This window comes from Onychomys torridus, chromosome 3, assembly GCF_903995425.1.
Source record: "Onychomys torridus chromosome 3, mOncTor1.1, whole genome shotgun sequence".
Lineage (NCBI taxonomy): Eukaryota > Metazoa > Chordata > Mammalia > Rodentia > Cricetidae > Onychomys > Onychomys torridus.
The window spans coordinates 112,907,784-112,935,654 of NC_050445.1; the positions used below are offsets into that span (position 1 = coordinate 112,907,784).

The 27,871-nt window shown below is 46.2% G+C and overlaps 2 protein-coding genes and 1 pseudogene across 2 annotated transcripts in view; 1 reads left to right on the top strand and 2 right to left on the bottom strand.

Annotated features, from left to right (window-relative positions):
- Cfap92 (cilia and flagella associated protein 92 (putative)) overlaps nucleotides 1-22,695 on the bottom strand; it is a 60,526-nt gene extending 37,831 nt beyond the window's left edge. Inside the window, exons 1-5 of the mRNA XM_036182806.1 lie at nucleotides 22,527-22,695; nucleotides 21,808-21,876; nucleotides 5,450-5,739; nucleotides 1,713-1,900; nucleotides 824-1,028 (exon numbers count right to left, since the gene is read on the bottom strand). Coding sequence (XP_036038699.1) covers nucleotides 824-1,028; nucleotides 1,713-1,900; nucleotides 5,450-5,739; nucleotides 21,808-21,866 — 742 coding nt within the window. The 5' untranslated portion in view covers nucleotides 21,867-21,876; nucleotides 22,527-22,695. The remainder of the gene's footprint in view (nucleotides 1-823; nucleotides 1,029-1,712; nucleotides 1,901-5,449; nucleotides 5,740-21,807; nucleotides 21,877-22,526) is intronic.
- A 2,380-nt stretch (nucleotides 22,696-25,075) lies between these two features.
- Nucleotides 25,076-27,647, top strand: LOC118579982 (annotated as a pseudogene).
- Nucleotides 27,648-27,789: 142 nt separating this feature from the next.
- Hk2 (hexokinase 2) overlaps nucleotides 27,790-27,871 on the bottom strand; it is an 89,790-nt gene continuing 89,708 nt past the window's right edge. The window contains exon 17 of the mRNA XM_036181913.1: nucleotides 27,790-27,811. Coding sequence (XP_036037806.1) covers nucleotides 27,790-27,811 — 22 coding nt within the window. The remainder of the gene's footprint in view (nucleotides 27,812-27,871) is intronic.

Genomic DNA, 27,871 nt, shown 5'->3' on the forward strand with positions numbered 1-27,871 from the left:
GGTCAGATTTGGGTCCTTGTATTTGCATGGCAGACACTTTACCAACTGAGCCACCAGCTCAGCTGGAGGAGGTGGAATTCTTAACAGTCTGTTTCTTTTCCTGGAACTAAAGACAGAACCCAGAAACTCATACATGCAACACATTCCTGTTACCACTACACTGTACACACAAGCAAAACTCTTCTTCTGTTTCTTGGTATCCCTATTTAATTTGAGTAAACATACACGATCAGTCTGGGGAGGCAGGCTAGTGATGGGAACTCATCTGAGAACCGCTGTGGAACAAAAGGTCACCAAAGGTAAGGGAGCTACATAGACACTGCCCAAGGACACAGACACACCGTGACTCCCCAGGTGTGTCCTGAGCGGACGGCACATTCCAGGACAAGAAGCCGTGTGCACCAGGTTCATCAGGTGAGGCACAAAGGAACTCTCGCTTTTACTCTGATATTACAGATTTTAAATCCTCTATCTTAAACGCTTGGGACTTAGAACTCTCTTAAGATTTTGGAATAGTCTCATATACAAATAAAGTATCTTAGAAGAAGAAACCCAACTCTAAAACAGGAGATTCCTTCTTGCTGTGTGAATACTCCATTTGTCATCCAGAGGAGACACTACAAGGTGTTTTGATGAGCCTTTGTTTTGATCACAATCTGTCATGTGACTTCAGTTGTAGAATTTTCCACTTGAGCTATTGTGTCAGCGCTAAAAAAAAAAAGTACCAAACGTGCTATCATTTCAGACTTTAGATTTCTGGACTAGGTATGTCCAATACAAGTTGCCAGGAACACTTAAAATACACGCAAAACACCTGACTTACCAAAAGATTCTGGGTCTTCCGTGTAAACAGCTGTCTTCAGCCGGTGGTATCTAACTTTTTTAGAAACTTTGTCCCTGGTGTCCCAGAGATTCAAAGTGATTTTGTGAAAGTTTATTTTCTTTAATAATTCCTTTGTCATGTTGACATTAAAGGTTTGGCTCCATGACACCCAGATTTTTTCATCTTCTCTCCATGGCTTCACAGTCTGTGGAAATACCATTCAGAGACTGGGGGAAGTGAAGGACTAACATAGAGACCAGGCACTTCCCACAGCCTAGCCCTGGCAGCAACACAGCAGGTATGACACCCTCTGCTTAGCTGGCTTCTGTGGCTGCCTCTCTCCTAGCTCCAAATCCCAGGGAAGTGGGTCCCTGTGCACTGGACCCTGTCAGGGTTACCAGTTCCTTGAAAACTACAATTTAAGCCAATGCATGCACAGTGTCCCTGGTGATTACTTCCCATCAATGACTCAGACCCAAACCATTACGGGAGTTTCCATGTGTGTGTGCATGTCGGAATAGCCCTTGCACTTGAATATTCACACGCACATGTGCATATATACACATACTAAGAAGGAACTTTCAGGGCCTACAGTGAATGCTCAGTACTTAAAAAATAAAATAAAACAAAAACCTTGTTTGATGAAACATCTAAGAAACTACAGGGTAAAGGCATCTAAAGAAGAATCTGTGTAATTGCATCTGCAGGTCCATTCTGCATCTCACTCAGGAGGTTCCCCAGGATCCCACATATCAAGAAAGCTCCACCACTGGGTCTGCTGTGGGTCAGTGTGGGGGCATCTTCTGCATCCTCAGTGACATTCCATGCCAACACACACACACACACACACACACACACACACACACACACACACACACACACTACCCACCTTTATTCCTGACTCCAGAAACACTTTGGCCACTCCAGGAAACACCACGATATCAACTTTTTTTGGTTCTACGTCATCAGGTAGGAAAAAATACTCAATGTGGTAGAATCGACGAGCCTTTGCAGACCGGTTGTCTGGTTTAGGAGCTTTCTTTTTATCACTAAAATTGGTGACTTTTCCCTTTTGAACTAGAAGACACAAGTTTAGTGAGCCTTGTTCTAACCTTTGGGAAACAAGATCTAGGCCCATAGCTCCCTGAAAGCAAAAGACATTGTCGTGGTTTGGGAACATCTCCAACAGCCCATGTGCTCCTAGCCAGTGCTGTTCTCTGGAAGTAGTAGAAATTGAGTTGGGCTTCATAGGAGGAGACAGGTCAGCGGAAGTGCATCCCCAGAGGTGATACTGGGATACCAGCATCTACTCCTTCTGTCTGTCTTTGCCCCCCAACCCCACACCATGGTTGTTTCCTCCCCAGGCACTTCCACCATAATGTCCTGTTTCATGACAGGCCCCAAACTAATCATGATCCAAATTATCACAGTCTGGAACTGTGAGCCAGAAGAACCCTTCACTTCTTACAAGTTGAGTGTCTCTGGTATTTTTCTGTAACTAACTAACTAACTAACTAACTAACTAACTAACACAAGTAGTGCCTGCTGTGGGGGCTGTGTGCTGCCATGTTGCTTATCCATCAGTCCCAGTTTGGCAGAAGAGAGTGTGTGACTAAGCATCATGCATACAAAGCTGAAGGGCATGCTCTGAGAGTGGGCACTCCTTAAGATTGTGTGTCAGCCACCCTGTTTGTCTCCTTCCAGACCTAGCCCTAAGAAGCAGGTCAAAAATCTCAGGACAATGCGGAGGCAGCATGAACAGGGTTCTGATGAACAACAGGATGCTGGGAGCACGCACCATCTACCCAGGAACCTGCTTCCTAGGTCCTCTTAGCAAAGTCTTGTAGGAATCAAAGATAGCAGACATCCAGACAGAGGAAACAGCCTAGCAAAAACTTCCGGAGTGATGCCATGCATGTGAAGTAGACAAGCTGATCAGATACAGAAATGAGGCCAGGCTCAGCCAGAGGCCAGAACCCGAGGGGCCACCAGAGTCAGCCAGGAGCTTAAAGGAATCTTTTAGGTTGGGTCTTTCTTTTCCTATCATTAGATGGCACTTAGGAACCCCACATAAACTTGAGAATGCCTTGTTCAGTTGGTTGGTTTTGAGACAAGATCTCAGCAAGTTTTCAGGTTCTTGGACCAAAGTGACCTTGCTGCCTCCCAAGGACTTTCAGTATAAACCCAGTTTTCCATACACATCAATTCAAATATTATAATTATCTTTAGGATATCAAAGAAAAAATAATGAGACAAAGATTTTAAATAGCCTATTTCCCTACCTCCTCTATCTCTTTAAGACAAGGTCTCACTCTGTTGTCTTGGCTGACCTAGAACACTCTGTAGACCACACTAACCTCCAACTCATAGAGATCTACTGGCCTCAGCCTCCCGAGTGCTGGGACTAAAGGAGTGTGCCATCACTTGAGCCCTAAGGTATGAAAACCTTTCAAGCTACCCTTTTTTTGTTTCTGGGTTCTGGGGCTTTGTTTGTTTCTCTTTTTGCATTTTTTTTCAGGTTTTTGTTTGTTTGCTTTTGGTTTTTGTCTTGTTTTGCGCACTGGGAAAGAGCCTAGGCCTTGAACATTCTAGACACGCCACCACTGCTCCATCGTCAGCCCAAAAGGCAGTTCTGTGACTTTGGATCTTTCATTCCAGGCAGAAGCTTCTGCTTCACTCCTGTGTTGCCACAGTCGTTAGCACTGAGCAGTTTGAAATGCAGAGCTACCTGTTGATTCTTATTGATACTTGGACCTCTTATAAAGGCACATGTTCTGGCTAGTTTTGTACTAACTTGATACAAGCTAGAGACATCTGAGAGGAGGGACCCTCACCTGAGAAAAACCCATAACATTGGGCTGTAGGCAGGCAGGCCTATAGGGCATTTTCTTAATAGGAGAGCCCAGCCTATTGTGGGTGGGACTGCCCCTGGGCTGGTGGTCCTGGGCACTATAAGAAAGCAGGCTGAGCAAGCCATGAGAAGCAAACCAGTAAACAGCACCCCTCCATGGCCTCTGCATCAGCTCCTGCCTCCAGGTTCCTATCTGCTTGAGTTCCTGCCATGACTTCCTTCAATGATGAACAGTGATGTGGAAGTGTAAGTCAAATAAAACTCTTGCCTCCCCAATTTGCTGTTGGTCATAGTGTTTCATTGCAGCAATAGAAATCCTGATTAGACAATAAATTAGCCAGAGAGCTTGTTCTGATCCCATCAGAGCAAATGTAGACAGAAATGAATGAATGGCCAATACGGTGGTGCACATCTTTAATCTCAGCAGTTGGAAGGAAGAGGCAAATGGACGTATGTGAGTTTGAGGCCAAGTCTGGTCTACTGTCTAAGTTCCAGGCTGGCCAGAGCTCCACAATGAGACTCTGTCTCAAAGAAAGAAAGAAAGAAAGAAAGAAAGAAAGAAAGAAAGAAAGAAAGAAAGAAAGAAAGAAAAGAAAAATATCAAGCAGTGATGAACCATGCCTTTAATCCAAACACTTGGGAGGCAGAGGCAGGCAGATCTCTATGAGTTGGAGGCCAGCCTGGTCTACAGAGTGAGTTCCAGGACAGCCAGAGCTACACAGTGAAACACCATCTCAAATGGGGACGGGGAAAAACAGATCTTTCATTTTCTGTTATTGGGAAGGCAAAATACTATAACCCTTTCAAGAATAATTTGATAACACCCATTAAACAATTTTAAGTGTATCCCTTCAAAACAACAATTCTACCTCTTGGAATTAGGGGTACAGAAGTAACCACACATATGCACAAAAATGTATGTATAAGAATGTCATGGGGTTGGGGATTTAGCTCAGTGGTAGAGCGCTTGCCTAGCAAGCGCAAAGCCCTGGGTTCGGTCCTCAGCTCAAAAAAAAAAGAGAGAATGTCTTAGGCTGGGCATAGTGGCCCATGCCTTTAATCCCAGCACTCAAGAAGCAGGTGGATCTCTGTGAGTTTGAATCTAGCCAGAGCTACATAATGAGACTGTCACACACATACACACACACACACACACACACACACACACACACACACACATACACACACACACACATCTATGCCAGGGATGAGGTGATGGCTCATTTGGTAAATGTTTGCCATACAAACATGAGGACCTGAGTTTGGTTCTCAGAACTCACGTAAAAACACAAGTGTAGTTGCATATACTTATGATCCCAGGGCTGGGAATCAGAACCAGGAGGGTCCTAGGGGCTTACTGTCCAGCCAGCTTATCTCAATTAGTGAGTTTCTGGCCAAGTGAGAGTCTCAAAATATACAAAGTATAAGGCAAGCATCCTGAGGAACAACACTTGAGGCTGACCTCTGGCATCCACATATACATGGACACATATGTACACACACACACACACACACACACACACACACACACACACACACAAACAAGGGGGGATATGAATATGACCTGCTTCTTTGGGCCCCTGAGTGTGCTGAGTGAGCCCCCTGAATTTTCTGTTCTTTTTCTGACCTCTGCCTCAGTGGATACTAGCCACTCTACCATGGGAGGGGACTTGGTGGAGAGGAAGGAGGCAAGGTATGAGCACTCAACTCCCAGAGGAAGCCAGTAGCGTCCTGCCTTGTGCAGAAGCTGAGTAAAGCTGCGCTTTAGCACCTACCCGTTATTGCGGGGAAGGCCAGCGAGATAACGAATCTGCAGGGGACAACCTGGGGTACATCAGAGTTATAGGTGCAGGCAGGCCCTTCTGAGGAATGCAGGCTGCTGAACTGGTCCTCAGAGTCCCATTCCTGGGCTGGGGTCCTGGATTTCAGGTACTCCTCCGTCTCCTCATACTCACTTGCTGACTGGTAAGCACTAGCCATGGAGGAGGCAGGATCCATACTTGCTCTTCCCTCTTCCTCCCATTCCCAGGCCTGCAGGGACATGCTGCACAACACCAGAACAGTCCTGGTGGGAGACAGCAAAGACCTCAGGAGTAAACCTGCCCAAGGCCCATCCTCCGGGTCCCATCTCTGTCTTGTTCCCATGTCCCAGGCTTCAGCGGAGGCCTAGTGTACAGTGAGTGCTTCGTAGTTAAGAAGAAGCAATGGATGAAGAAGCCAGAGAGTGGCAGCTGGCAGTGACGATCAGCGCTATTTCTCTGACCTGAGCCCAGCAACTCCTCTCTCAAAAATCAGGAGTTGGTCAATGGATGTTCTTGGCATCCAGATCTAGGTTAAGCTAGTTCACTGCTGACCCAGGAGGCACCTGGGAGGCACAGGAAGGTGGGAGACCTGACTCCTCCTCAAGAGGCTGAGGCAGAGTCCTGGATGTGGCGCCAGCACAGAACAGACGGCTGCCACTTGCAGAAAGGGGAACTGAGCCAGCCAGCACAGTACACACTGGACCCCAGCAAGATGCCCCGAGGCAAGACACAGAGCGCTCTGCTCGTTTCAAGCCACCAAACTCTGGCTGCCAGGAAGTCAGCGCCTGGGGGACCTGGGGCGTCTGAGGTGAAAGAGAGGCTGAACCCAAACTTAAGGGTTACCTGTGAGTAGGCACACCTGTGGGCTCCTGCACCTGCTGCACAGTTGCAGCCACTTTGATCAGGGAAGCTGGGCGCAGGCGCTAAAGGTAGCGATCCCAAAGGGACTTTGTTAGGCGGTTGCCAGGAGACCTCAGCCCACGGCTGGGGGCGGGGCTTCCTTCCCCCAGCTGAGTTCGGCTCCTGCCTGCAGGCTCTGGGAACCTTCTTCCAGGTATTCTGAGGGAGCCAGCTTTTCAAGGAGCTCACTATGCAGGCAGACATGAAAGGAGAGACTTCTCGCGACACAGCTTCTGCGCAGCCTTGGTGCACCAGACCAGTCCGAAAGGTGAAAGGCAGATTCAGAAAGCGATTGCCTTCACCCATTCATTCATTTACCCAATATTTAAAAAAACTCTCACTGGGAGCTCCATACCTATTATGCACCTGACCCTGCTGGATCCTTTCTGTAGCTCCACCCACTCTCGCCTCCCACGCTTAAAATAAAGCTAAAGTGATGGTTTGTCTCTATATACTCAGACCCCAAAACTCTGTCTTTAGGTTTTCTGCTTCTGGGGCTGATGTCCTGAAAATATCGTGAAAATTCTGTCGTGTTCCCCACCACCACCCCTGAGATGAGAATACCGACTTGGAAGGGTGGAGCATTCTACCCACTGCAAGTGCATTACAGCACTGGCCTCAAATCTGTAGACTCCTGGCCACCAATGCCCGCACTCCTCTGACAAAGCCCACCACACTGAAGCACCCTGGCTAAGCGCCTCAACTGCTGCCCCTGACCCGGAAGACCACAACACACCAAGTGCCCTGAGCCAGAGAGGAACAACCCGCAGTGGACTGGCTAGATGGAACAGGGATGGACTCCAAGAGGTAGCAAAAGCCAGGATTAGTGAAAACAAGAGAGCCCGTGCGGAAGAAATGGCGCATACAGGGCCTAGAGGGGTGAAAGCTCCTGACAAGTTCACAGAAACTATGGACAGCAGGATGGCTTTTGGTGCACAGCCCCAAAGGTCAGGCAGCAACTAGCACAATGGGCAATGGAGGGTGTAGAGGGGTGGGTAGGTTTTCTACTGAGGGAGTGTTCCCACTTACCAACCAGTTTAGTAAAGAAAACTGGGCACGAGGCTCCACCCACAGACACTGGGTTGCTGAGAAAAGTAGTTTGAACTTGAGCTATGACCTACTTTGATCAAAGAGCAGACCTTCCCCCAGCTGGAGCCAGGTCCCAAGCCTCCCAGAGCATACTTTTCTAGGTCATCAGATGAGATGATACATTCCAGAATACTGCATACTGCATGGAACCCTCAGGCTGAATCAAGATAAAACCTGAATGTCAAGGAAAACTGTAAGGGTCCACACTGAAGGGCAGCAAGCCCCCTTTAAGAGCACCTGTTCACCTTGCCCGCACCTCCAGAATCCTGGAGATTGCACTTTGTGAACCATGACATGTTGAAAATGCACATGGGGCTGGAAGAACAAAAAGCTACTGAGATACAGCCGCTCCTAAAGACATCATGAAGCGAGACAGCTCAGCAGCAGCAGCCCTCAGGAGTAGACACAGGATCTTGGGTCCCGGGTTCCACCTATCACCCTGACTCTGATTCCCCACTGAAGGGTCCTTTCGTATTTATTTTAAACAGTTACTTCTATTAAGTGCATGTCTCCTTAGAGTTCCTATTGCTGTGATGAAACATCATGACCAAAGAGCAAGTTGAGGAGGAAAGGGTGTATTTGGCTTGTACTTCAACATCGCTGTTCCTCACTGAAGGAAGCCTGGAAAGGAACTCAAACAGGGCAGGATCCTAGAGACAAGAGCTGATGCAGAGGCCACAGGGAGGTGCTGCTTACTGGGTTGCTCGCATGACTTGCTCAGCCTGCTTTCTTATAGAACCCAGGACCACCAGCCCAGGGATGGCACCACCATCATGGACTGGGACCTCCCCCACTGATCACTAATTGAGAAAATGTCTTGCAGCTGGATGATATGGAGGCATTTCCTCAACTGAGGCTCCTTCCTCTCTGATGACTCTATCTTGTGTCAAGTTGACAACAAAACCAGCCAGTCCAGTGCACAAACAAATATATGCCTCTGGTGCACAGGCCTGGAGGACTCATAATTCCAAGAACCTATAAGCCCATATAATGAGGAGCCAACGGGGAAATTCAGCTCTGTATCAGAATTAAGCATCTTTATCCTTTCTTTTCATCTCAAGATACTTGTGAATAGCAACTACTTCCTTAATTAAATAGTAGAGAGCCTGAAGAAAGTCAGGAACAAGTCTGACTGAGTGTCGAGATTTTATTGCCCACCACAAAACCTACTTGAAGAGCTTTACCTTTTCACATCATCAGATATCAACTCCTGACAAGTGGAGGTGCCTCAGCAGGTCCCTCCCAGGAAGTGTGTGTGTGTGTGTGTGTGTGTGTGTGTGTGAGTGTGCAAGATATAATATATAGATATAGATAGGTAGGTAGATAGATAGATAGATAGATAGATAGATAGATAGATAGACAGACAGAAGTGGAGCAGGAGACATGATCATGGTAGTCTGGCAACAGAGTTCAAATTGCCTTTGATTACATTACCTAGGAGAGCAGCCATATTCCACAGGCTCAGGGTGAGAGGCTTCACTCAGGAGGCAGAAGCAGGAAGATCTCTGAGTTCAAGGCCAGCCTGGTCTACAAAGCTGTTCCAGAACACCCAGGGCTGTTACACAGAGAAACCCTATCTTGAAAAAACGAAAGAAGAGGTTTGGGGATTTAGCTCAGTGGTAGAGCACTTGCCTAGCAAGAGCAAGGCCCTGGGTTCCATCTTCAGGTCAAAAAAAAAAAAAAAAGAAAAAAAGAAAAGAAAAACAAGAGGCAGAGAGACAGATACACAGTTTTCCCCAAAGCTGATCTCCAGTTATCATAGGTCCAGGGAAGTAAACTGGTAAGTTCTGGCCATGGGACAGGTGGTGCATCCTACAGAAAACCAATGGCCAACAGCCTAAGAGCATTAAAATCCAACCATGGCCTAAATTATATTAAGGGGAGGGGTGGCCCTGAAGAGATGGCTAGTTAAGAACACTTGCTGCTCTTGCAAAAGACCTGGGTTTGCATTCCCTGTAGTGGGATACTTTGCTCAGCCTTGATACAATGGGGAGGGGCTAGGCTCTCCTTCAACTTGGTATGCCAGACTTTGTTGACTACCATGGGAGGCCTTACCCACTCTGAGGAGTGGATGGGGGTAGAGCAGGAGGGAGGTGAGGAGGCAGGAGAAGGGGAGGGAGGGGGAACTGGGGTTGGTATGTAAAATGAAAAAAAATTTAATAAATAAATATATTTTTTATGTGTATGCACTATATTGTATATGTGCAGAGACAAGATGAAGACATCAGGTGTCAGGCTTGGTGGTGGTGGTGCATACCTTGAATCCCAGCACTTGGGAGACAGAGGATCTCTGTGAGTTCAAGGCCAGCCCAGTCTACAGAGTGAGATCCAGGACAGCTAGAGCTGTTACACTGAGAAACCCTGCCTTGAAAAACTAAAAAACAAACAAGCAAGCAAAAAAAGAAGACATCAGGTGTCCTGTTTATCACTCTCTGCCATTATTCCTTTGAGACAGGGTCTCTCACTGAACCTGGAGCTAGGCTGACGGCCAACAAGCCCAAGGAGTCCCCCTGTCCCTGCCTCTGACAGTGCTGGCACCCAGTCCACATCTGTCCTTTTAAATGAGTTCTGGGATCTCAAACCCAGGTCCTCATGCTTGTCTAATAAGCACCCTTACACAATGAGCCATCTTTCAGCCTCTTGGGCATTCAAAATGAAAAATCCCACTAGAGGGCCAATGAGGTGGCTCGGCAGGGAAAGGCAGTTACTGCCAGGCCTGACCACCTGAGTTTAATACCCAGGCCCCACACCATAGGACAAAACTGACTCCCAAAGTTCTTCTCTGACCTCACATTTGCACTGTGGCACGTAAACACACTCACTCTCTCCTTCCATCCCCCCCTCAACACACACTCACTAAATTAAAATGTAACTTTTTTTAAAGACCTGAAACCACCTGAAATACCAATAATAGAAAAATTGTTTTTAAAATGCATATAGCACGACCACATGATGGGTTACTATGTAGTGACTACACGTTTCTTTTTCTATCTTTTTAATAGGATGTTTCACAAATGTGCATGTTATCCTTGTGTATGAGTCACAATAATCTCTGTAAAGTTGCAGTTTTAGCGTATGCGCTGCTGAACTGAGCACTTCCCACCAGCCCCATAGACTAAGTCTTAAAAGAGGAAAAAATGAGAGGGGCTGGAGAAATGGCTCAGTGTTTAAGAGCACTGGCTGCTCTTGCAGAGGACACAGGTTTGGTTCCCAGCACCCACATGGCAGCTCCCAACTGCCTAACTCCAGTTCCAGGAGACCTGATGCCCTCTTCTGGTCTTGGAGGCACCTGCACACACATGTGTTACACAGACATACAGGCAGGCAAAACATCTATACATATGGAATAAAATGTTAATTTAAAAAAGAAATGTATTTTAAAATAATTTTATATACATATACATTTTCCATGTATTAAAAATGAAAGCAAATTTGCAAACTAATAACATGAAGATGTTTATTTTTCCATAAAGAATTAAATCTCAGTGTGGTACAGCATGCACACCTGTCATCCCAACACTCAGGAGACAGAGGCAGGAGGATTACTATGAGTTCCAGCCCAGCCTGGTCTACAGAGTGAGTTCTAGGCCAGTCAAAGCTGTATAGTGAAACTTTCTCCAAAGAACAAAACCTAATAAACCAATAATAAATCTTGGCAGATATCTGATATTACAGAATGTAGAATATCTTCAACAGTTTTCAGAGCTGACAGATATTTTGATTTCATAAGCAACGCTGAGATCACCATTCACAGAAATACATACTGCAAAATGGCAAAAGTATGTTTTAGGGCCATTTCAAAAATTCCTAGAAAGTGTTCTAATTCTACCAAAATTTATTTAATGATTTTTAATTTTAAGCACTTGTTAATGCATATATTGCATGTGGGTATATTCTTTCTAATAAATTTAATCTTTGTTTTTAAGTGAAACTCAACTCTAAAAGGAATTTTTGTATGTGTGAATGTATGTGTGTCAATGCATGTGGTTGGGTGTGCAAGTGTGTGTGTGTGTGTGTGTGTGTGTGTGTGTGCGTGTGTGTGTTTAGCCAGAGAACTACACTGAATGTCATTACTTAGGAGCCTTCCATCTTGATTTTTGACAGTGTCTGTCTGACTTAAGTAAGGGTAGGCTGAGCTGGTCAGCCAGAGAGCCTCAGGTCTCTGCCTGTCTCTGCCTCCCCTGGTACATGGCACTGAACCAGCTGCTTTTCACATGGGTGCCAAGGCTCACCTCAGTCCTTGTGCTTATGTAGAGAGCACTTACTAACTGTCCCATCCTCCCAGACCCCAAACAGCAATTTTTAAGTCAAACATTTTAATACATCCCTGAGAAATACTGTAATACTCATGTGTGTGTGTGTGTGTGTGTGTGTGTGTGTGTGTGTGTGTGTGTTTGTGTGTGTGTGTGTGTGAGAGAGAGAGAGAGACAGAGAGACAGAGAGACAGAGACAGAGAGACAGAGAGCGGGAGAGACAGAGAGAGGGAGAGACAGAGAGAGGGAGAGAGAGAGAGAGAGAGAGAGAGAGAGAGAGAGAGAGAGAGAGAGATGTATACATACATGTCAGAGGTCAATTTCTGGTGTCTTTCTCTACTGCTCCCCACTTTTTTTGAGACAGTGTCTCTATTTTAACCTGGAGTTCATGGACTATCCACAGTGGCTGACCAGTGAGCCTAGGGACCATCCTCTCTCTCATCACTGGGTTTACAGACACATGACACCACATCCAGCTTTTTATTTGGGTGCTGGAGACTCAGGTCCTCATGCTTGTATGGCAGACACCATACCAACTGATCATGTCTTCAGCCCCAGTAGAAGATGCTTTGAGAGGAAATTAGTGTCCTGTTTCTGAGAACCTCTACTTTACAGTGTTAGTGTCGCCCGTGAACTTGATCTCAATCTGCTGTTAGAACAAGTTACACAGGTCGCTCCACAGCTGTATTAGATCCTGAAGGACCTGGGTGATTACTGAAGAACACTCTGTACATTTCTGTGAGGATTCTGTTCCAGAGCCTGGGAACACTGTCCCTAATGTGAGTGCTGCTAGCCATAATACTGTTGTCCCAGAGATGTCTACCAGTAGACAGCCTCTACCACACGCTCCCGCAGCCTCATCAGCGACTCAGAATCGAGGGAGGCATGGACCATGAACAGAAGCCTCTAACACTATGAGCTAAAGTAACTCTTTCCCCTAGAAGCTATAAATATTGGGGGCCAAACAGCAAAACAGTGATGGCCATCAAACCCCCAACCCCACATTTTAGTATAACTGGACTTGTAGACTTTTTATAAATTTTATTTACTATCATTGTGTGTGCAACGTGCTGTAATGTGGGTGTGGATGTCAGGAGGACAACTGTGTGGACTTGGCCTACTTCTTCCACTTTTACTGGGGACCCAGGAATTGAACTCAGATCTCCAGGCTTGCACAGAAAGTGCTTTCTTTGGCTGCTGAGCCATCTTGCCAGTCCCCGTGGACTTGTTTTCTCCCTACTGGGGATTCTATCCATCCTCTTAACGCCAAATTTGTCCAAACACGGTCAGTGCTTCTTTCAAGCCAGTTACGGTGTGGGCATCTCTCACCTCCATAGCAGTCTCCAACTTTCCACAGCGACTTTCTCTGCCTCTAACCTGGATTCACCATCTCTCAACGAGCCCTGTGTGTTCTTGTGTAATGGCATTTAGGACCCAGGGACTGAATGCTGGTGTGTTCAAAGGTACTGGAATGTTACATCTCCACCTTTCAGTGAGCACACCAGGAAACTGGGAAATGTAGTGGGTAGCTGTTTTAGCCATGCCATGAAGCATCTCCCCTAGTGAGGTAGCAGGTAACTGTTACATCTACCTATGACCTTGAGGTACACGCTCCTGGGGCATGGCCGCTGGGGAGAAAGTGGGGGGCCCTTAAGACCTGGGATGCACATATGGGACTTTCTCTTTGCTACCTCATTGCTTTGGACACCGGGGTAGACCAGGGCAGAGCTTGCCAGAGAACAGCATTAGACTGTGCCTCGCCCTTCCAAGACTCTATGACAAATTCCTTTATTCTGTCCTGTGAGTTAACCCCCCAAATAAATTCCTTTGATCATTAAGCAGACTCCATGGATCACCAACAATACAATCCCATTATCTGGTGCCCAACTCCCCCATGTGGGAACGTGGGTTGGCCATTCTTGGCCTTTTTCCCACCCAGATAGCTTCCACAGATCCCTGCCACAGGAGGGAAATGTACTGGAAGTATGTGTGTACACACATGTGTGAAGTCCTGGCTTCACACTGATGTCCTTGATTCAAATACAACACCACATGGCACTTTCTCTTACCTCCCTCCTCCCACAGTGACAGCCCCAGGTCCCAACACCAGTTGTTACCTGGAGTTATCTGTTCACTTTATACTTAATTTTTTACTCTTTTTTCATGTGTATGTGTTTGTGTCTATGTAGGTGTGTGTGTGTGTGTGTATGTGTCTGTATGTGTGTCTGTGTGTGTGTCTGTGTGTTTGTGTGTGTGTCTGTGTGTATGTGTGTCTGTCTGTGTGTTTGTGTGTGTGTCTGTGTATGTGTGTCTGTGTATCTGTGTGTATCTGTGTATCTGTGTGTGTGTCTGTGTCTGTGTGTGTATCTGTGTGTGTGTCTATGTGTGTATGTGTGTCTGTTTGTGTATGTGTGTGTATGTGTGTGTGTCTGTGTATCTGTGTCTGTGTGTGTGTGTGTGTGTGTGTGTGTGCCCACAGAGACCAGAAGAGAGCAATAGGATCCTCTGGAGCTGGAATTACAGGTAGTTGTGAACTGCCCAACATGGATTTTAGGAAGTGGATTTGGAACCTCTGGAAGAGAACTGAGCCATCTCTCCAGCACCACAGTTTGTTTGTTTGTCTGTGACAGGATTTCACGTACCTGACACTAGATTGGAATCCTGATCCCTCTGTCTCCTCATCCCAAATGCTGGGATTGCAGGCACACACGAGCGACCGACCCATTCCCCCACTACAGTTATTTATTCTAACCTAAATGCACTCAACAGAGTTCTGATTTACTACATCGATTTTAGTACTGAGTGGATGTTACTGATAATATTTCTGGGGCTGAAGAGATGGCTCAGCAGATAAGAGCTCTTGTTTCTCTTTCAGAGGACCCAGGTTCAATTCCCAGCACCACATGGTATCTTAGAACTGTCTGTAAATCCAGTTCCAGAGGATCCAATGCCCCTTGTCTAGCCTCTGTAGGCACCAGGCAAACACATGGTACATAGACATACATGCAGGCAAAACACCCATGTATATAAAAATACATACGTGTGAGTGTGTGTGTGTGTGTGTGTGTGTGTGTGTGTGTGTAGTGGGTAGCCATCCCAGCCTTGGCCTGGAAGTTCCAACCCCCATTGAGGCTTCGGTAATGGTCACGCCCACAAGGCAGGGCTGGAGGAGGAAGCTGAAGACCCAGAATCGAGAGGAGAGGTCTCTCTTGGTTCCGGGACCCTGGACGCTGGAGGTAGACCGAGCAGAGTTCTCCAGAGAACACCGCCAGACTGTGCCATACCTTTCCCAGACCCTGCAACCTATCCCTTCATTTGTAAGTTACCCCACAAAATAAATCTCCCTTTTAACTACGTGAAGTGGCCTTATAATTTCACCAATATGTGTGTGTGTGTGTGTGTGTGTGTGTGTGTGTGTGTGTGTGTGTATCATACTATTTTGGCTAGCACTCTTCGTTTTCAGGATGATCATTTGTTAACCATTAAGTGATGATTGAAATCAGAATAGCCAATTCATGCTACCTTCAGATGAAATTAAAAGGAACTTAGACCCAGGTGTGTTGTCTCAAATTGGGAGGCAAAGGCAAGGGGAGCCAGCCTGGGTTACATGAGTTCCAAGATAGCCTATGCTACAAGATGAGAGATGGTCTTTAAAAAAAAAAATAATTCCCAAGTGTAGTGGTACAGAACTTTAACACTTAGAAGGCAGATGCAGGCAGATCTATGAGTTCAAGGCCAGGCCAGTCTACATAGTGAGTTCCAAGCCAGCCAAGGCTACATTGTAAGATCCTGTCTCAAAACAACAAAATAACAACAATGGCAAAAATCACCATGGATGGTGGAAGACACCAACTGTAGTCCTAGCACTTTGGAAGTGGAGGCAAGAGGGTCAGAAGTTCAAGGACAGCACCAGCCACTGTAGTAGTTTGAAAGACTGGCCCCCAGGGACTCCTGTGTTTGAATGCTTGGCCTATAGGGAGTGGCACTAATAGGTGTGGCCTTGATGGAGTGGGTGTGTCCTTTTTGGAGGAACTGTGTCACTGAGGTGGCAGGCTTTGAGGTCTCAATGTGTTCAAGCCACACCCAGTGAGTGTGGTAGACAGTTCCCTTCCTGTTGCCTGTGGATCGAGATACAGTATTCTCAGCTACCTCTCCAGCACCATGCCTGCCTGCATGCTGCCATGCTTCTTGCCGCGACAATAATGGACTAAACCTCTGAAACTGTAAGTCACCCCAATTAATGTTTTCCTTTTTAAAAGTTGCTGTGGTCATGGTGTCTGTTCACAGCAATAGAAACCCTAACTAAAACAGCTATGTTATTGAGGCCAGCCTGGGCTATATACTGAGTTCCAGGTTAACCTGGCCTAGAACGTGAGACCCTATCTGCCTCCTCTCCCCCAAATAAAACAAAAACATAGGTGCCATGTAGCACAACCCTGCCTTTAGAGGTCTAGACTGCATTCCATAGCCTACATGAAAGGGCGGGACATCTCTCATGCATTTCTGAAAGCTTCCCTGGATGAGCTGGATGCTGTACACTGTGTCCTGGACAGGAGCCTCATCAGTCCTCCAAGTACCCAAATAATCTACATGACCCATACTGACTGTGCCGAGGATTCCTTGGAACGGTCATGGAGTGGACGATCGCACGCATGTATAACTTTCTCCACGGGATGAGATCAGCAGAGCCCAGCCTCATCCCACTGTTCACCTCATATGCCAATCTTCCAGCTCACCCATCTTCCTGCTCCCCTCCCCACTGTTTGCTCCTCTTCTTCCATCCCCCTCCTCTCCCCTTTTAGAATCAAACACAATTCTTTCCCGCTGTCAAGCAGAGCCACCTCCTCCTCCTCCTTTGAAGCCTTGTTCAAGGCATTCTGAGAACAAAGACAGCCTTCTTCCTAAGAGAAATTACGGTGGATAAAATTGCCTCCGCCTCATTACACATACAAGGGTTGGAATCTTTTTAAAGCTTGGCCAGTTATAAATTGCAAGCCAACAGCTGCAAAACCTTCTGAAGACGATCCTCTCCAGACTCCAAGACTGCCTCAGAACTGGGCCCTTGTAGACTTGAGAAGGATTCAAGATTTTCCGAGAATACTAACTTCCCAAGAGGCTGGCATGTGTGCTCCTGGAGACAGTCCTCCACTCTGGTGTATCCATGAAGGAGAAGGCAGATCCACTCACTGCAAACCTATTGGATCTCTAGGTGGGAAGAGTATGTGTGCAATATGAACAACATTTGAAAGCTGCTGTTGCCTGGGTTAATTTCTAATTAGTAAGTGTTTTAGTTGCTTTGACATTTTAACTGCTAATGGGAAGTGTGGGGTGTGAGATTTGCTTATTATTAATTAATACAAAAAATAGCCCAAAATGGGTTTGTAATATATAAGTAGGTTGTGGTCTTTCAAATGTAAGAGTTCCCCTGGGCGTGGTAGTACATGCCTGTAATCCCTGCACATAGGAAGCTGAGGAAAGAGGAGTACAGAGAGTGCAAGGCCAGCCTGAACTACCTAGTGAGTTCTAGGTCAGCCTAGACTAAATAACAAGACCCTGTTTTAGAAAAAAAAATGAAAATAATAAAATAAAATAAAAATAATTGGGCTGGGTGGTGGTGGCCCACACCTTTAATCCCAGCACTCAGGAGGCAGAGCCAGGCAGATCTCTGTGAGTTCGAGGCCAGCCTGGTCTACAGAGAGAGATCCAGGACAAGCACTAAAACTAGACAGAGAAAGCCTGCCTCAAAAATAAATAAATAAACAAACAAACAAATAAATAAGCAACAACAACAAAAGCAAGACTTGAAGGAAGATGTAGATGATGGAAAGCAACAGCCAATGAAATGCTGAGTGTGGGAGCGAGGAGGTACCCTGGAGGAGGGACGCTGAGTTCCTAGCACAGGTGGCATCTGGTCCTGCAGCACCTCCTCCATTCCCAGAGCCTCATTGTTCATGACCATCTGAGTAACACTGAAGGGCCCCCCAAGTCTCCTCATCCATCCTTACCAGACCCCCAAGGCCACCATCAACATCTCCAGCCTTAAGTTAAGCACCAGCCTCCATAGACTCCTCACCAAGCAAGTGGCATTTCTGTTGGGATTTCAGAACTATACTTGTATCTAGGTTTGGACAGTGTGGTGGTTTGAAAGAAAATGGCCCCCAAAGGGAGTAGCACTATTAGCTGTGGCTTTGTTGGAGGAGGTATAGCCTTGTGGGAGGAAGTATGTCATTGTGGAGGTAGCTTTGAGGTCTCCTAGGCTCAAGCTATGCAGTGTGGCACACAGTTCACTTCCTGTTGTCAGTAGATCACAATGTAGAACTCTCAGCTACTTCTCCAGCACCATGTCTACCTGCATGTCACCATGCCACCCACCATGACAACAATGGACTAAACCTCTGAACTGTAAGTCAGCCCCAGTTAAATGTTTTCCCTTGTAAGAGTTGCTGTGGTCATGGAGTCTCTTCACAGCAATAGAAACCCTAAGACAGACAGTTCTAGAACTTTCTAGGATGAAATATTACTGAGCTGGAAAAGTAGTTTGTTTTTTTTTTCAAGTTTGGTGCTCTTCCAAATGTTTAGGCAATCACCTCCATTATAGGAAAATCCAGACAAAAGCTAGGTGTGCAGTGGACTTGGCCTTTAAGGGATGGTAGCCTACTAGGGCCAATAAAACCAGGTAGCACAGTATCCAGGCCTTATGTTCTTGCTGAGGTATAGCAGGAAACCACATATCAGGTTATCCCTACACTTCATATAACTAGGGTGCCCCACAGGCACCCTAGCGTATGGTTCAATGCCCATGTACCCAGAAAGCCTTGTTCTTTTCCCACTATGGTTAGTGATATACAAATGTGGTGTGTGTGTGGGGGGGGGGGGTTTCAAAATATAAGAGCTAGACCTGAGCACGAAGACTATGAGTTTGGAGCTTGGCTTGGGCTAGTGAGTTCCAGGCCAGCCAGAGCTCTACAGCAAGACCCTGTTCCAAAAAACAAAACCCACAAATGACAGCAACAAAGGCAATATTTGAAGACATGGCTTCAGAGCAAGTCCACTCCAGGGTCTGTGAGCCACTGCCAGGCAGAGAGGTACAGGGCAGCGCTGGCAGTCGGGAGGCTACCTCCCAGGCTCAGTGAGGAGCTTCAGGGGACAGGGCATTCAGGGACAGAGCTCAGTTCTGCTGCTGGTTGAGTGACCTTGACCAAGTTCCCAAAACTCAGAGTTTAGGGTTTTTATTTTTGTTTTTGTTTTGTTTGTTTTGTTTTTAAGACAGAGTTCTCTGTGTAATGGCTGTCCTAGAACTCACTCTGTAGACCAGGCTGGTCTTAAACTCACAGAGATCTGCCTGCTTCTGCTTCCAAGTGCTGGGATTAAAGGTGGGGGCCACCAGCACCTGGCCGAAACTCAGATTTTTCTAAACAGGAATGTAAACCTGTTGAGCAGCAAGTCTGCAGTGTATCTGCTCTTAGCCCACCCTAGGGCAGCAATGTGTGCATGATGAGTCCTGACTTTCCACTCTGTAGAATGGGATGTGTGACAGCAGCCCCTGGTGGGGCAGATTTTTGTGATTCTGATAGGCTAACAGATGTGTAACGTTTACAGTCACCACAGAGAAACAACAAATGTTTGAGAGGGACCAACATATTTGCTCTGCATGGCGGAGGTGCACGGGTATAGAATCATGACATGCAAATGCAAAGATATGTGTGTTGTGTGTCAATTTAAACATACAGGACTGGTGAGATGGCTCACTGAGTAAAGGCACTTGCCGTCAAGCTGAGACCCGAGTTTGATCCCCAGAACCCATGTGGTAGGAGAGAACCAGTTCCTACAACTCATGCCATAGCTCACACCCTTGACATGCCTACACATAAAATAAATAAATGTAACACAAAATAAAAGTAAGGGGCTGGGAAGATGGCTCCACAGTTAAGAGCACTTGCTTCTCTTCCAGAGGACCCAAGTTCAATTCCCAGCACCTATATTCGGCAGCTCACAACTACCTGTAATTCCAGCTCCAACGGCTCTGACATCCTCTTCTGGCCTCCACAGGCACCAGAACACACATGGCACACATGTGCTCACGCATGCACACACACACATTCACACACACATGTGCACACACACATACAAGCATACATGCATGCAAATCAAAAATATAAATAAAAATAAAACCACAAGCTGTCTTATTCAGCATGTGTTTAATAAATGTGTGCTACTTTATATGAATATGAATTTCCACATTCATTTCTCAAATTCATATGAAAAGACACATTTCTTAAGCTACCCCTGCAAAGAATTAGTTTTTCAATTCATAATACTGATTGCTTCTCAGCCTTTGAATAAGATCAAGAGATAATAGCAAGTGTCACGTGAGGAAGTGGAACCATTAGAAGTCTCCTACATCGTTGATGGGAGTGTCACATGGAAAGCCACTTGGAAAAGCAATGTGGTAAGTTTCCAAGAAGTTAAACATGTATTTTTCACACTTGCCTTACAAGTTAGTCATCTTGTTCCCAAGGCCAACCTGGTCTACAAAGCAAGCTACAACACAGCCAGGGTTACCTATGAGACCCTCTCTCAAAAACATAACAGAGAGGAAGGAAGAAGAAAGCATACATCCACACAAAGGACATTCACAGCAACTTTATTCATCATAGTCAACCCCGGGGGAAACTCCAAATGTCCATGAACCAGTCAACAGACAAACAGTTCTTGAACATTTTTCCAACGGAACACTTCTCAGCATTAAGAGACGACTGACTGACAGACACAGCGACACAGAGAATGGCAAAGCACACTGTTGAGGGAAGAGGTGGCTGTGGAATTCCATTAGCACACTATAGTCTAGAATAGCAGAACAGATGAGAAGCTGATTGGACCTGGGGATGGGGAGGACTGGCCCCGACAAAGCACCAGTCAACTGTTATGATGATGGAAATGCTTTACAGCCAGTGTGCATGTGTATAAGCATGTGCAGTGGCATGTGCTTGGGTGTACATTGTGCATGGGGAGGCCAGAGGTTAGTTAACACAGGGTCCCTTCCTCAGTCGGCTCCCACCTTATGTTTCTGAGGTAGGCATTTCACTGAACTTGGAGCTCATCCATGTGACTGCACTAGTCAAACACCACAGTGATCCTCCTGTCTCCACCTCCCCAGCTTATACAGGAAGGCCACTGCGCCTGGCTTTTCTTCTCTAAGTGCACGTGTATATGGTGTTCCTGTGTGTGCAGTTGAACAAGTGCTTGCATATGTGTGCATGTGGAGGCCAGAGGATAACCTCAAGTGTCATTCTTGGGCTTGCCATCTACCTCCTTTAAAACAGGCTCTTCCATTGGCCTGCAGCTCACTGATTGGGATACATTAGCCCTCCAGAGAGGTCCAGAGATCAGAAGTGTGTTCCTTGTTCTTCATGTGTGTGCTGGTGACTGAACTTAGATCCTCATGCTTGTGAGGCAAGCTACTTACCAGCTGAGCCATCTCTCACATGATCATGGCCATGAATATGCAGCTGCATGTCTGTCAAAATTCATAGAACTGTACAATTTTGCAAGCAAATAATATAATGCATAACAGACTAGATATTAAAAGCCACATGCAATGGTTACCTAGGAGAGACAGGAACTGAGCAAGGAGGATAATGAAAGGTATCTGCCTTTTGCTCTGCTAACTACATCTAGACTGCTTGATACCCAACTCCCTGCCATGCTGGGAATCTAATCCAGGGTCTTGCACTTGTAGGTAAGCACTATATTACTGAGCCCCACCTTGGACCCTGTTTGAACTTTTGTGTTGGGTATATATTTACATAATTGGTAAAAACACCAGTGAGATTTTCAGGAATAAAAATGCTGTTTCTCTCAAAAGAGTACAGTGAGCACCAATGGAATCATGGGAGAAGGCTCACAGTCCACGGAGGCATGCCCTCCTGGCTGACTGAGCTAGACAAATACAAAGATGCATGATCTTCCTCTCATCTCTCACCTTCCTCACGCTCTTCACCTCCTCATCCCTTCTGATGACCCATGCATTCCAAAGTGAAAAGATACAAAGGCCGGGGGCCTCCATCGAGAGTGTGGGCTGTGACTCACCTCAGTGACAAAGAGTGTCCGAGGGTCAATGATGTCCAAGAAGTGCCGGAAGCGACCATAGAAGGATGTCTAGGGAAGGAGGGGAGAGGAGGTCAGAGGCTGTACCCAAGCTCAGGACACTGATGGCCTCACCCACAGTCCCCAGGATTTCCCACGTGGGTGATGGAGGCCACTGAGGCCTCGGTCTTTCTCCCAGGCTTGGGAGCTTCCTAAAGTCAACTCAGAGAGCCCATTAAGATACACCATGATGCCAGGTGTGGTGGCATACTCCTTTAGTCCCAGTATTTAGAAGGCAGAGGCAGGCAGACCTCTGTGAGGTTGAGGCCAGCCAGGTCTACAGAGTGAGTTTTAGGACAACCAGGGCTATGTAGAGAGACCCTTCCTCAAAAAAAAAAAGATACATCATGACTGGGGCTGAAGGGATGACTCAGCCCTTAAGAGCACTTGCTGTTCTTTGGAGAACCTGAGTTTGGTTCCAGCACCCACATCAGGTAGCTCACAACTGTCTGTAACTTAAGTTCCAGGGGATCCAATGTCCTCTTTTGGCCTCTGTGGGTACCTGCATTCACATGTGCACAGACACACATCTTTAATATATATATCAGGACTTCTCCAACCTTTTCTCCAGGTATCCCCCATGTTTTCCCCTCCCTCCCACTGTGCTGAGATCTAGTCTAGGCACTTTTGAAACACCCAAGCATCCCTGGGTACATAGGTACCTTCCTTGCTCAGGAACTCCAGAGAAATCAAGCTTGCCTGTCCCTTACAGCGCCCCTCTCCTAGGTTCTGCTCTGCCTCCGGGGCGCAGCTCCCCACAGGCAGAGCCCAAGCATGGCAGCCACAACTCACAGCCCAGGCCCTCCTTCACCTCACTGCCCCGTTGCCACAGTGAAGCTCAGAACAAGGGGCCAGCCTGGTCCAGAAGCAGGGGCCCTAGGAAAGGAGGGCTTTGTGCTAAGCAGGCCACAGGCATTCAAGGACAGTGAAAGGGAGCCAACCAGCAGGGCTGCTGGGCCTTCTGCCTGAGGACCAATAGGGCAAGGCTGAGCTCAGCGGGCAAAGAGAGGGTGTTGGCTGAAGGATGAAGGGGCAAGACGCAGGCAGGGAGGCTCATGCCTCACTGCACTCTGGGCTTGGCCCCAAAGTCCTCCCTGAAGTCCCACAGCTCTCCAAGTACCACTCTCTGCACAGTGAAGGAAAGAGGCCTGACTGCCACTCACCCGCTCAGTGCTTACTGAGGCAGCACACACTGCAGTAACTCCAATCCTTGCCCTTGCCAGTGGAGGCCCTGCAAGGTCCCTGAGGTATCTCAAGGATCTCATTCCAAACCCATTCTCCATTTGCGTTTCTTGCCTGCCTGCCGTGCCCACATGGGGACAGCCCCCCCCCCCCCCCCCCAGCTACTTGGATCCTACCTCTGGTGCGGAGCAGAGACCAGAACAAGCCTCAGCACCATTCCTAAGCCACAGATGTTCTTCCCTAACCTCCCACAGCCCAAGTGGTTGCAACTGGTCTCATCTTAAGACATACAGACACATGGGCGGTGGTGACGCATGCCTGTAATCCCAGCACTTGGGAAGCAGAGGCAGGCGGATCTCTGTGAGTTCGAGGCCAGCCTGGTCTACAGAGCGAGATCCAGGACAGGCACCAAAACTACACAGAGAAACCCTGTCTCAGAAAACAAAAACAAAAACAAAACAAAAAAACAAAGACATACAGACACAATGTTCATTCACACTGTCCTGGCAAAATTTCATCCCTAAGAATACAAGGAGAGTCCCCACTGCACCATTCATGAATGGACTGACTTTTCGTAAGTGTGAACCACTATGTCAACTTGTATGTTCAAGTAACAACTACGATATAAAAAATGATTATGGTTACACAAAATGTATGCCAGAAGTGAGGTAAGTAAAGACAGAGAGAGGATGGATTTCTTTTTATGGTCCTACGGATCGAATCCAGGGCATCACCCATGCTAAGCAAGTACCCTACCAACGAAGCTACAGCTTCAAGACACATGGATAAGAACAGATGAACGAAAGGCCCAGATGATATCCGGTCCCTAAAAGAACCAGGGTCTTTCCCTAAGAAGTGGCTGGTTCCAGGCCTGGGGCAGGGAAGGGGTAAGATGAAATGAATATATTGTGTGGTTATAGAAAGTGGTAAAGTGGCTGCTGGAGATGGCTCAGAGGTTAAGAGCACTTGCTGCTCTCGCAGAGGGCCTGGATTTGGTTCCCAGCACCCACATGGTAGCTATCAACTACCCATAACTCCAGTCCCAGGGCATCCAACAGTGCAGACATATATGCACAAAACCACCCATATACATAAAAAAATGAAACAATAAAAAAATACTGTATCTGTGTTAAATCTCCCGAGCATAGTGACCACGTGACAGTTACAGAGTCCTGGCACTTGGCACACAATGGGATGAATGAATGTAACCTATTCTCAAGCTGAGGCAAAAAGAAAATACCTAAGTGTACAGGGTAGCCACAAAACCCAACAAGAGGGTGCTATTGTTTTATTTTCTCCCAGATTAAAGATGTCCTTATGCTGGGCAGTGGTGGTGAATGCCTTTAATCCCGGGACTCAGGAGGCAGAGGCAGGCAGATCTCTGTGAGTTCGAGGCCAGCCTGGGCTACAGAGTGAGTTCCAGGACAGGCTCCAAAGCTACACAGAGAAACCCTGTCTCAAAAACCAAAAAATAAATAAATAAATAAATAAATAAATAAATAAATAAATAAATAAATAAATGAATGAATAATAAATAAATATGTCCTTAGTAGTGGCGTGTATCTCTGCTGTGATCTCTGCTGTGTTTACAGACTGCCTGTCACCTCTAGACAATGTGGCTGTAAGTGCCCCGGCTCCCCCGAGTCGAGAACTGAAAAGGGACTTGGCTACGTACGGGGTCGTGCTGCTTAATGGCAGCACTGAAGAGGGGCGCTGAGTTGTTGGGCATGAAGTATAACGGAACAGACTTTACCACCTGAAACTGCTGCTTCAAGTTCACATCAGGCAAGGAACAGACCCGGAACAGCCAGCAACACCAAAGAGTACACTAGTTGAAGACACAACACTTGATCTGAAACAAGAAGTTTGTGCCTACTCAACAGCTTTGAAAGAGCGCGTCCCAACGCTGCTAGTAGTCTTGGTTTTCTTCAGTGCTGTACTGTGAGATTGCCCGGTGCAGCAGCAGTTGTATTCTTAATTAGCTTGATAGATCATTTCCTCTTGCTCTCTGTATTTTTTTTTTTAAATACTAGCAACTTTCATCCTTTGGAACTTGTGCTGCAAAAGAAAAGTCAGCAAATACTACTGAAAGTGCAATATTTGATTATCACTGCGAGATGGGCTTTGATCCAAACCTTCTCCACAACAATGGACACAATGGGTACCCCAATGGTACTTCAGCAGCACTGCGGGAAACTGGGGTTATTGGAAAACTGTTGACCTCTTATGCATTTGTTCAGTGTTCTGAACAGCAAGCTAGACTGTTCACAATATAATGGCAACCTCCAGGACTTAAAAGTAGGAGATGATGTTGAATTTGAAGTATCATCTGACCGATGGACTGGGAAACCTATTGTTATTAAATTGGTGAAGATAAAACCAGAAATACATCCTGAGGAATGAATGAATGGACAAGTTGTGTGCGCTGTTCCTCACAACTTAGAGAGTAAATCTCCAGCTGCCCCGGGTCAGAGTCCAACAGGGAGTGTATGCTACGAACATAATGGGGAAGTGTTTTATCTGACTTACACCTCTGAAGACGTGGAAGGGAACGTTCAGCTGGAAACTGGAGATAAAATTAACTTTGTAATTGATAACAATAAACACACTGGTGCTATAAGTGCTCATAACATTATGCTTTTGAAAAAGAAACAAGCTCGCTGTCAAGGAGTAGTTTGTGCCATGAAGGAGGCGTTTGGCTTTATTGAAAGAGGTGATTTGTAAAAGAGATATTCTTTCACTATAGTGAATTTAAGGGTGACCTAGAAACCTTACAGCCTGGAGATAATGTGGAATTCACAATCAAGGACAGAAATGGTAAAGAAGTTGCAACAGATGTCAGACTATTGCCTCATTTTTGAAGGATATTAGCATTGAACATTTTGAAGGAACTGTAACCAAAGTTATCCCAAAAGTACCTAGTAAAAACCAGAATGTCCCATTGCCAGGATGAATCAAAATTGACTTTGTGATTCCTAAAGAACTTCCCTTTGGAGACAAAGACACAAAATCCAAAGTGACCCTGCTGGAAGGTGACCATGTTAGGTTTAGTATTTCAACAGACCGACGTGACAAATTAGAACGCGCAGCAAACACAGAGGTCCTATCAAATACACTTCAGTTCACTAATGAAGCCAGAGAGATGGGTGTGATTGCTGCCATGAGAGATGGCTTTGGTTTCATCAAGTGTGTGGATCGTGATGCTCGTATGTTCTTCCACTTCAGTGAAATTCTGGATGGGAACCAGCTCCACATTGCAGACGAAGTAGAATTTACTGTGGTTCCTGATATGCTCTCTGCCCAAAGAAATCATGCTATTAGGATTAAAAAACTTCCCAAGGGCACAGTTTCATTCCATTCCCATTCAGATCATCGTTTTCTGGGCACTGCAGAAAAAGAAGCCACTTTTTCCAATCCTAAAAACCACAAGAATAAAGGCAAAGACAAGGAGGCAGAAGATGGCATTATTGCCTGTGATGACTGTGGGGTGAAACTGACTATTGCTTTTCAAGCCAAGGATGTGGAAGGATCTACTTCTCCTCAAATGGGAGATAAGGTTGAATTTAGTATTAATGACAAACAGAGGCCTGGACAGCAGATTGCAACTTGTGTGAGACTTTTAGGTCGTAATTCTAACTCTAAAAGGCTCTTGGGTTATGTGGCAACTCTGAAAGATAATTTTGGATTTATTGAAACAGCTAATCATGATGAGGAAATATTTTTCCATTATAGTGAGTTCTCTGGTGATGTTGATGGCCTGGAACTGGGAGATATGGTTGAATACAGCTTGTCCAAAGGCAAAGGCAATAAAGTCAGTGCTGAGAAAGTAAACAAAACTCACTCAGTGAGTGGCATTACTGAGGAAGCTAATCCCTCCATCTACTCTGGTAAAGTCATTTGTCCTCTGAGGGGTGTTGACCCAACACAGAGTGAGTACCAAGGAATGATTGAGACTGCGGAGGAGGGGGATATGAAAGGTGAAGTGTATCCATTCGGCATAGTTGGGATGGCCAACAAAGGGGATTGCCTGCAGAAAGAGGAGAGTGTCAAGTTCCAGTTGTGTGTCCTTGGCCAAAATGCACAAACCATGGCCTACAATCTCACTCCCCTTCGTAGGGCCACTGTGGAGTGTGTGAAAGATCAGTTTGGCTTTATGAACTATGAAGTAGGAGATAGCAAGAAACTCTTTTTCCATGTGAAAGAAGTTCAGGATGGCATTGAGCTACAGGCAGGAAATGAGGTGGAGTTCTCAGTGATTCTTAATCAGCGCACTGGGAAATGCAGTGCCTGTAATGTTTGGCGAGTCTGTGAAGGCCCCAAAGATGTTGCAGCTCCTCGACCTGATGGATTGGTCAATCGCTTGAAGAATATCACCTTGGATGATGTCAGTGCTCCTCGACTAATGGTTCTTCATCAGCCAAGGGGACCAGATAACTCAATGGGATTTGGTGCAGAAAGAAAGATCCATCAAGCTGCTGTCATTGACTAACCACACCCACAAAGCACATCATTAATCCACTATGGTCAAGTTGGGGGGATTCTGGTGAAGGGTTCTGAATATCTTTCTCTTCATCCCTCCCAAAATCTGGAATACTTATTCTATTGAGCTGTTACACCAGTTTTAACACCTTCCTCGTGTTATGTTTAAAATAAATAAATAAATTTAAGAAACCATTTTAAAATTATGCACAGTTGCAGCCTGGGAAACTTAAGGTGGCGCCTTATAGTATCAATTTAGGAGCTTTATTTGGTGAATTTAATGCAACTGGTAATTGCAAATTCCACTTCGCCCGTGTAAATGAACAATACAGACTATCTTCTCTTT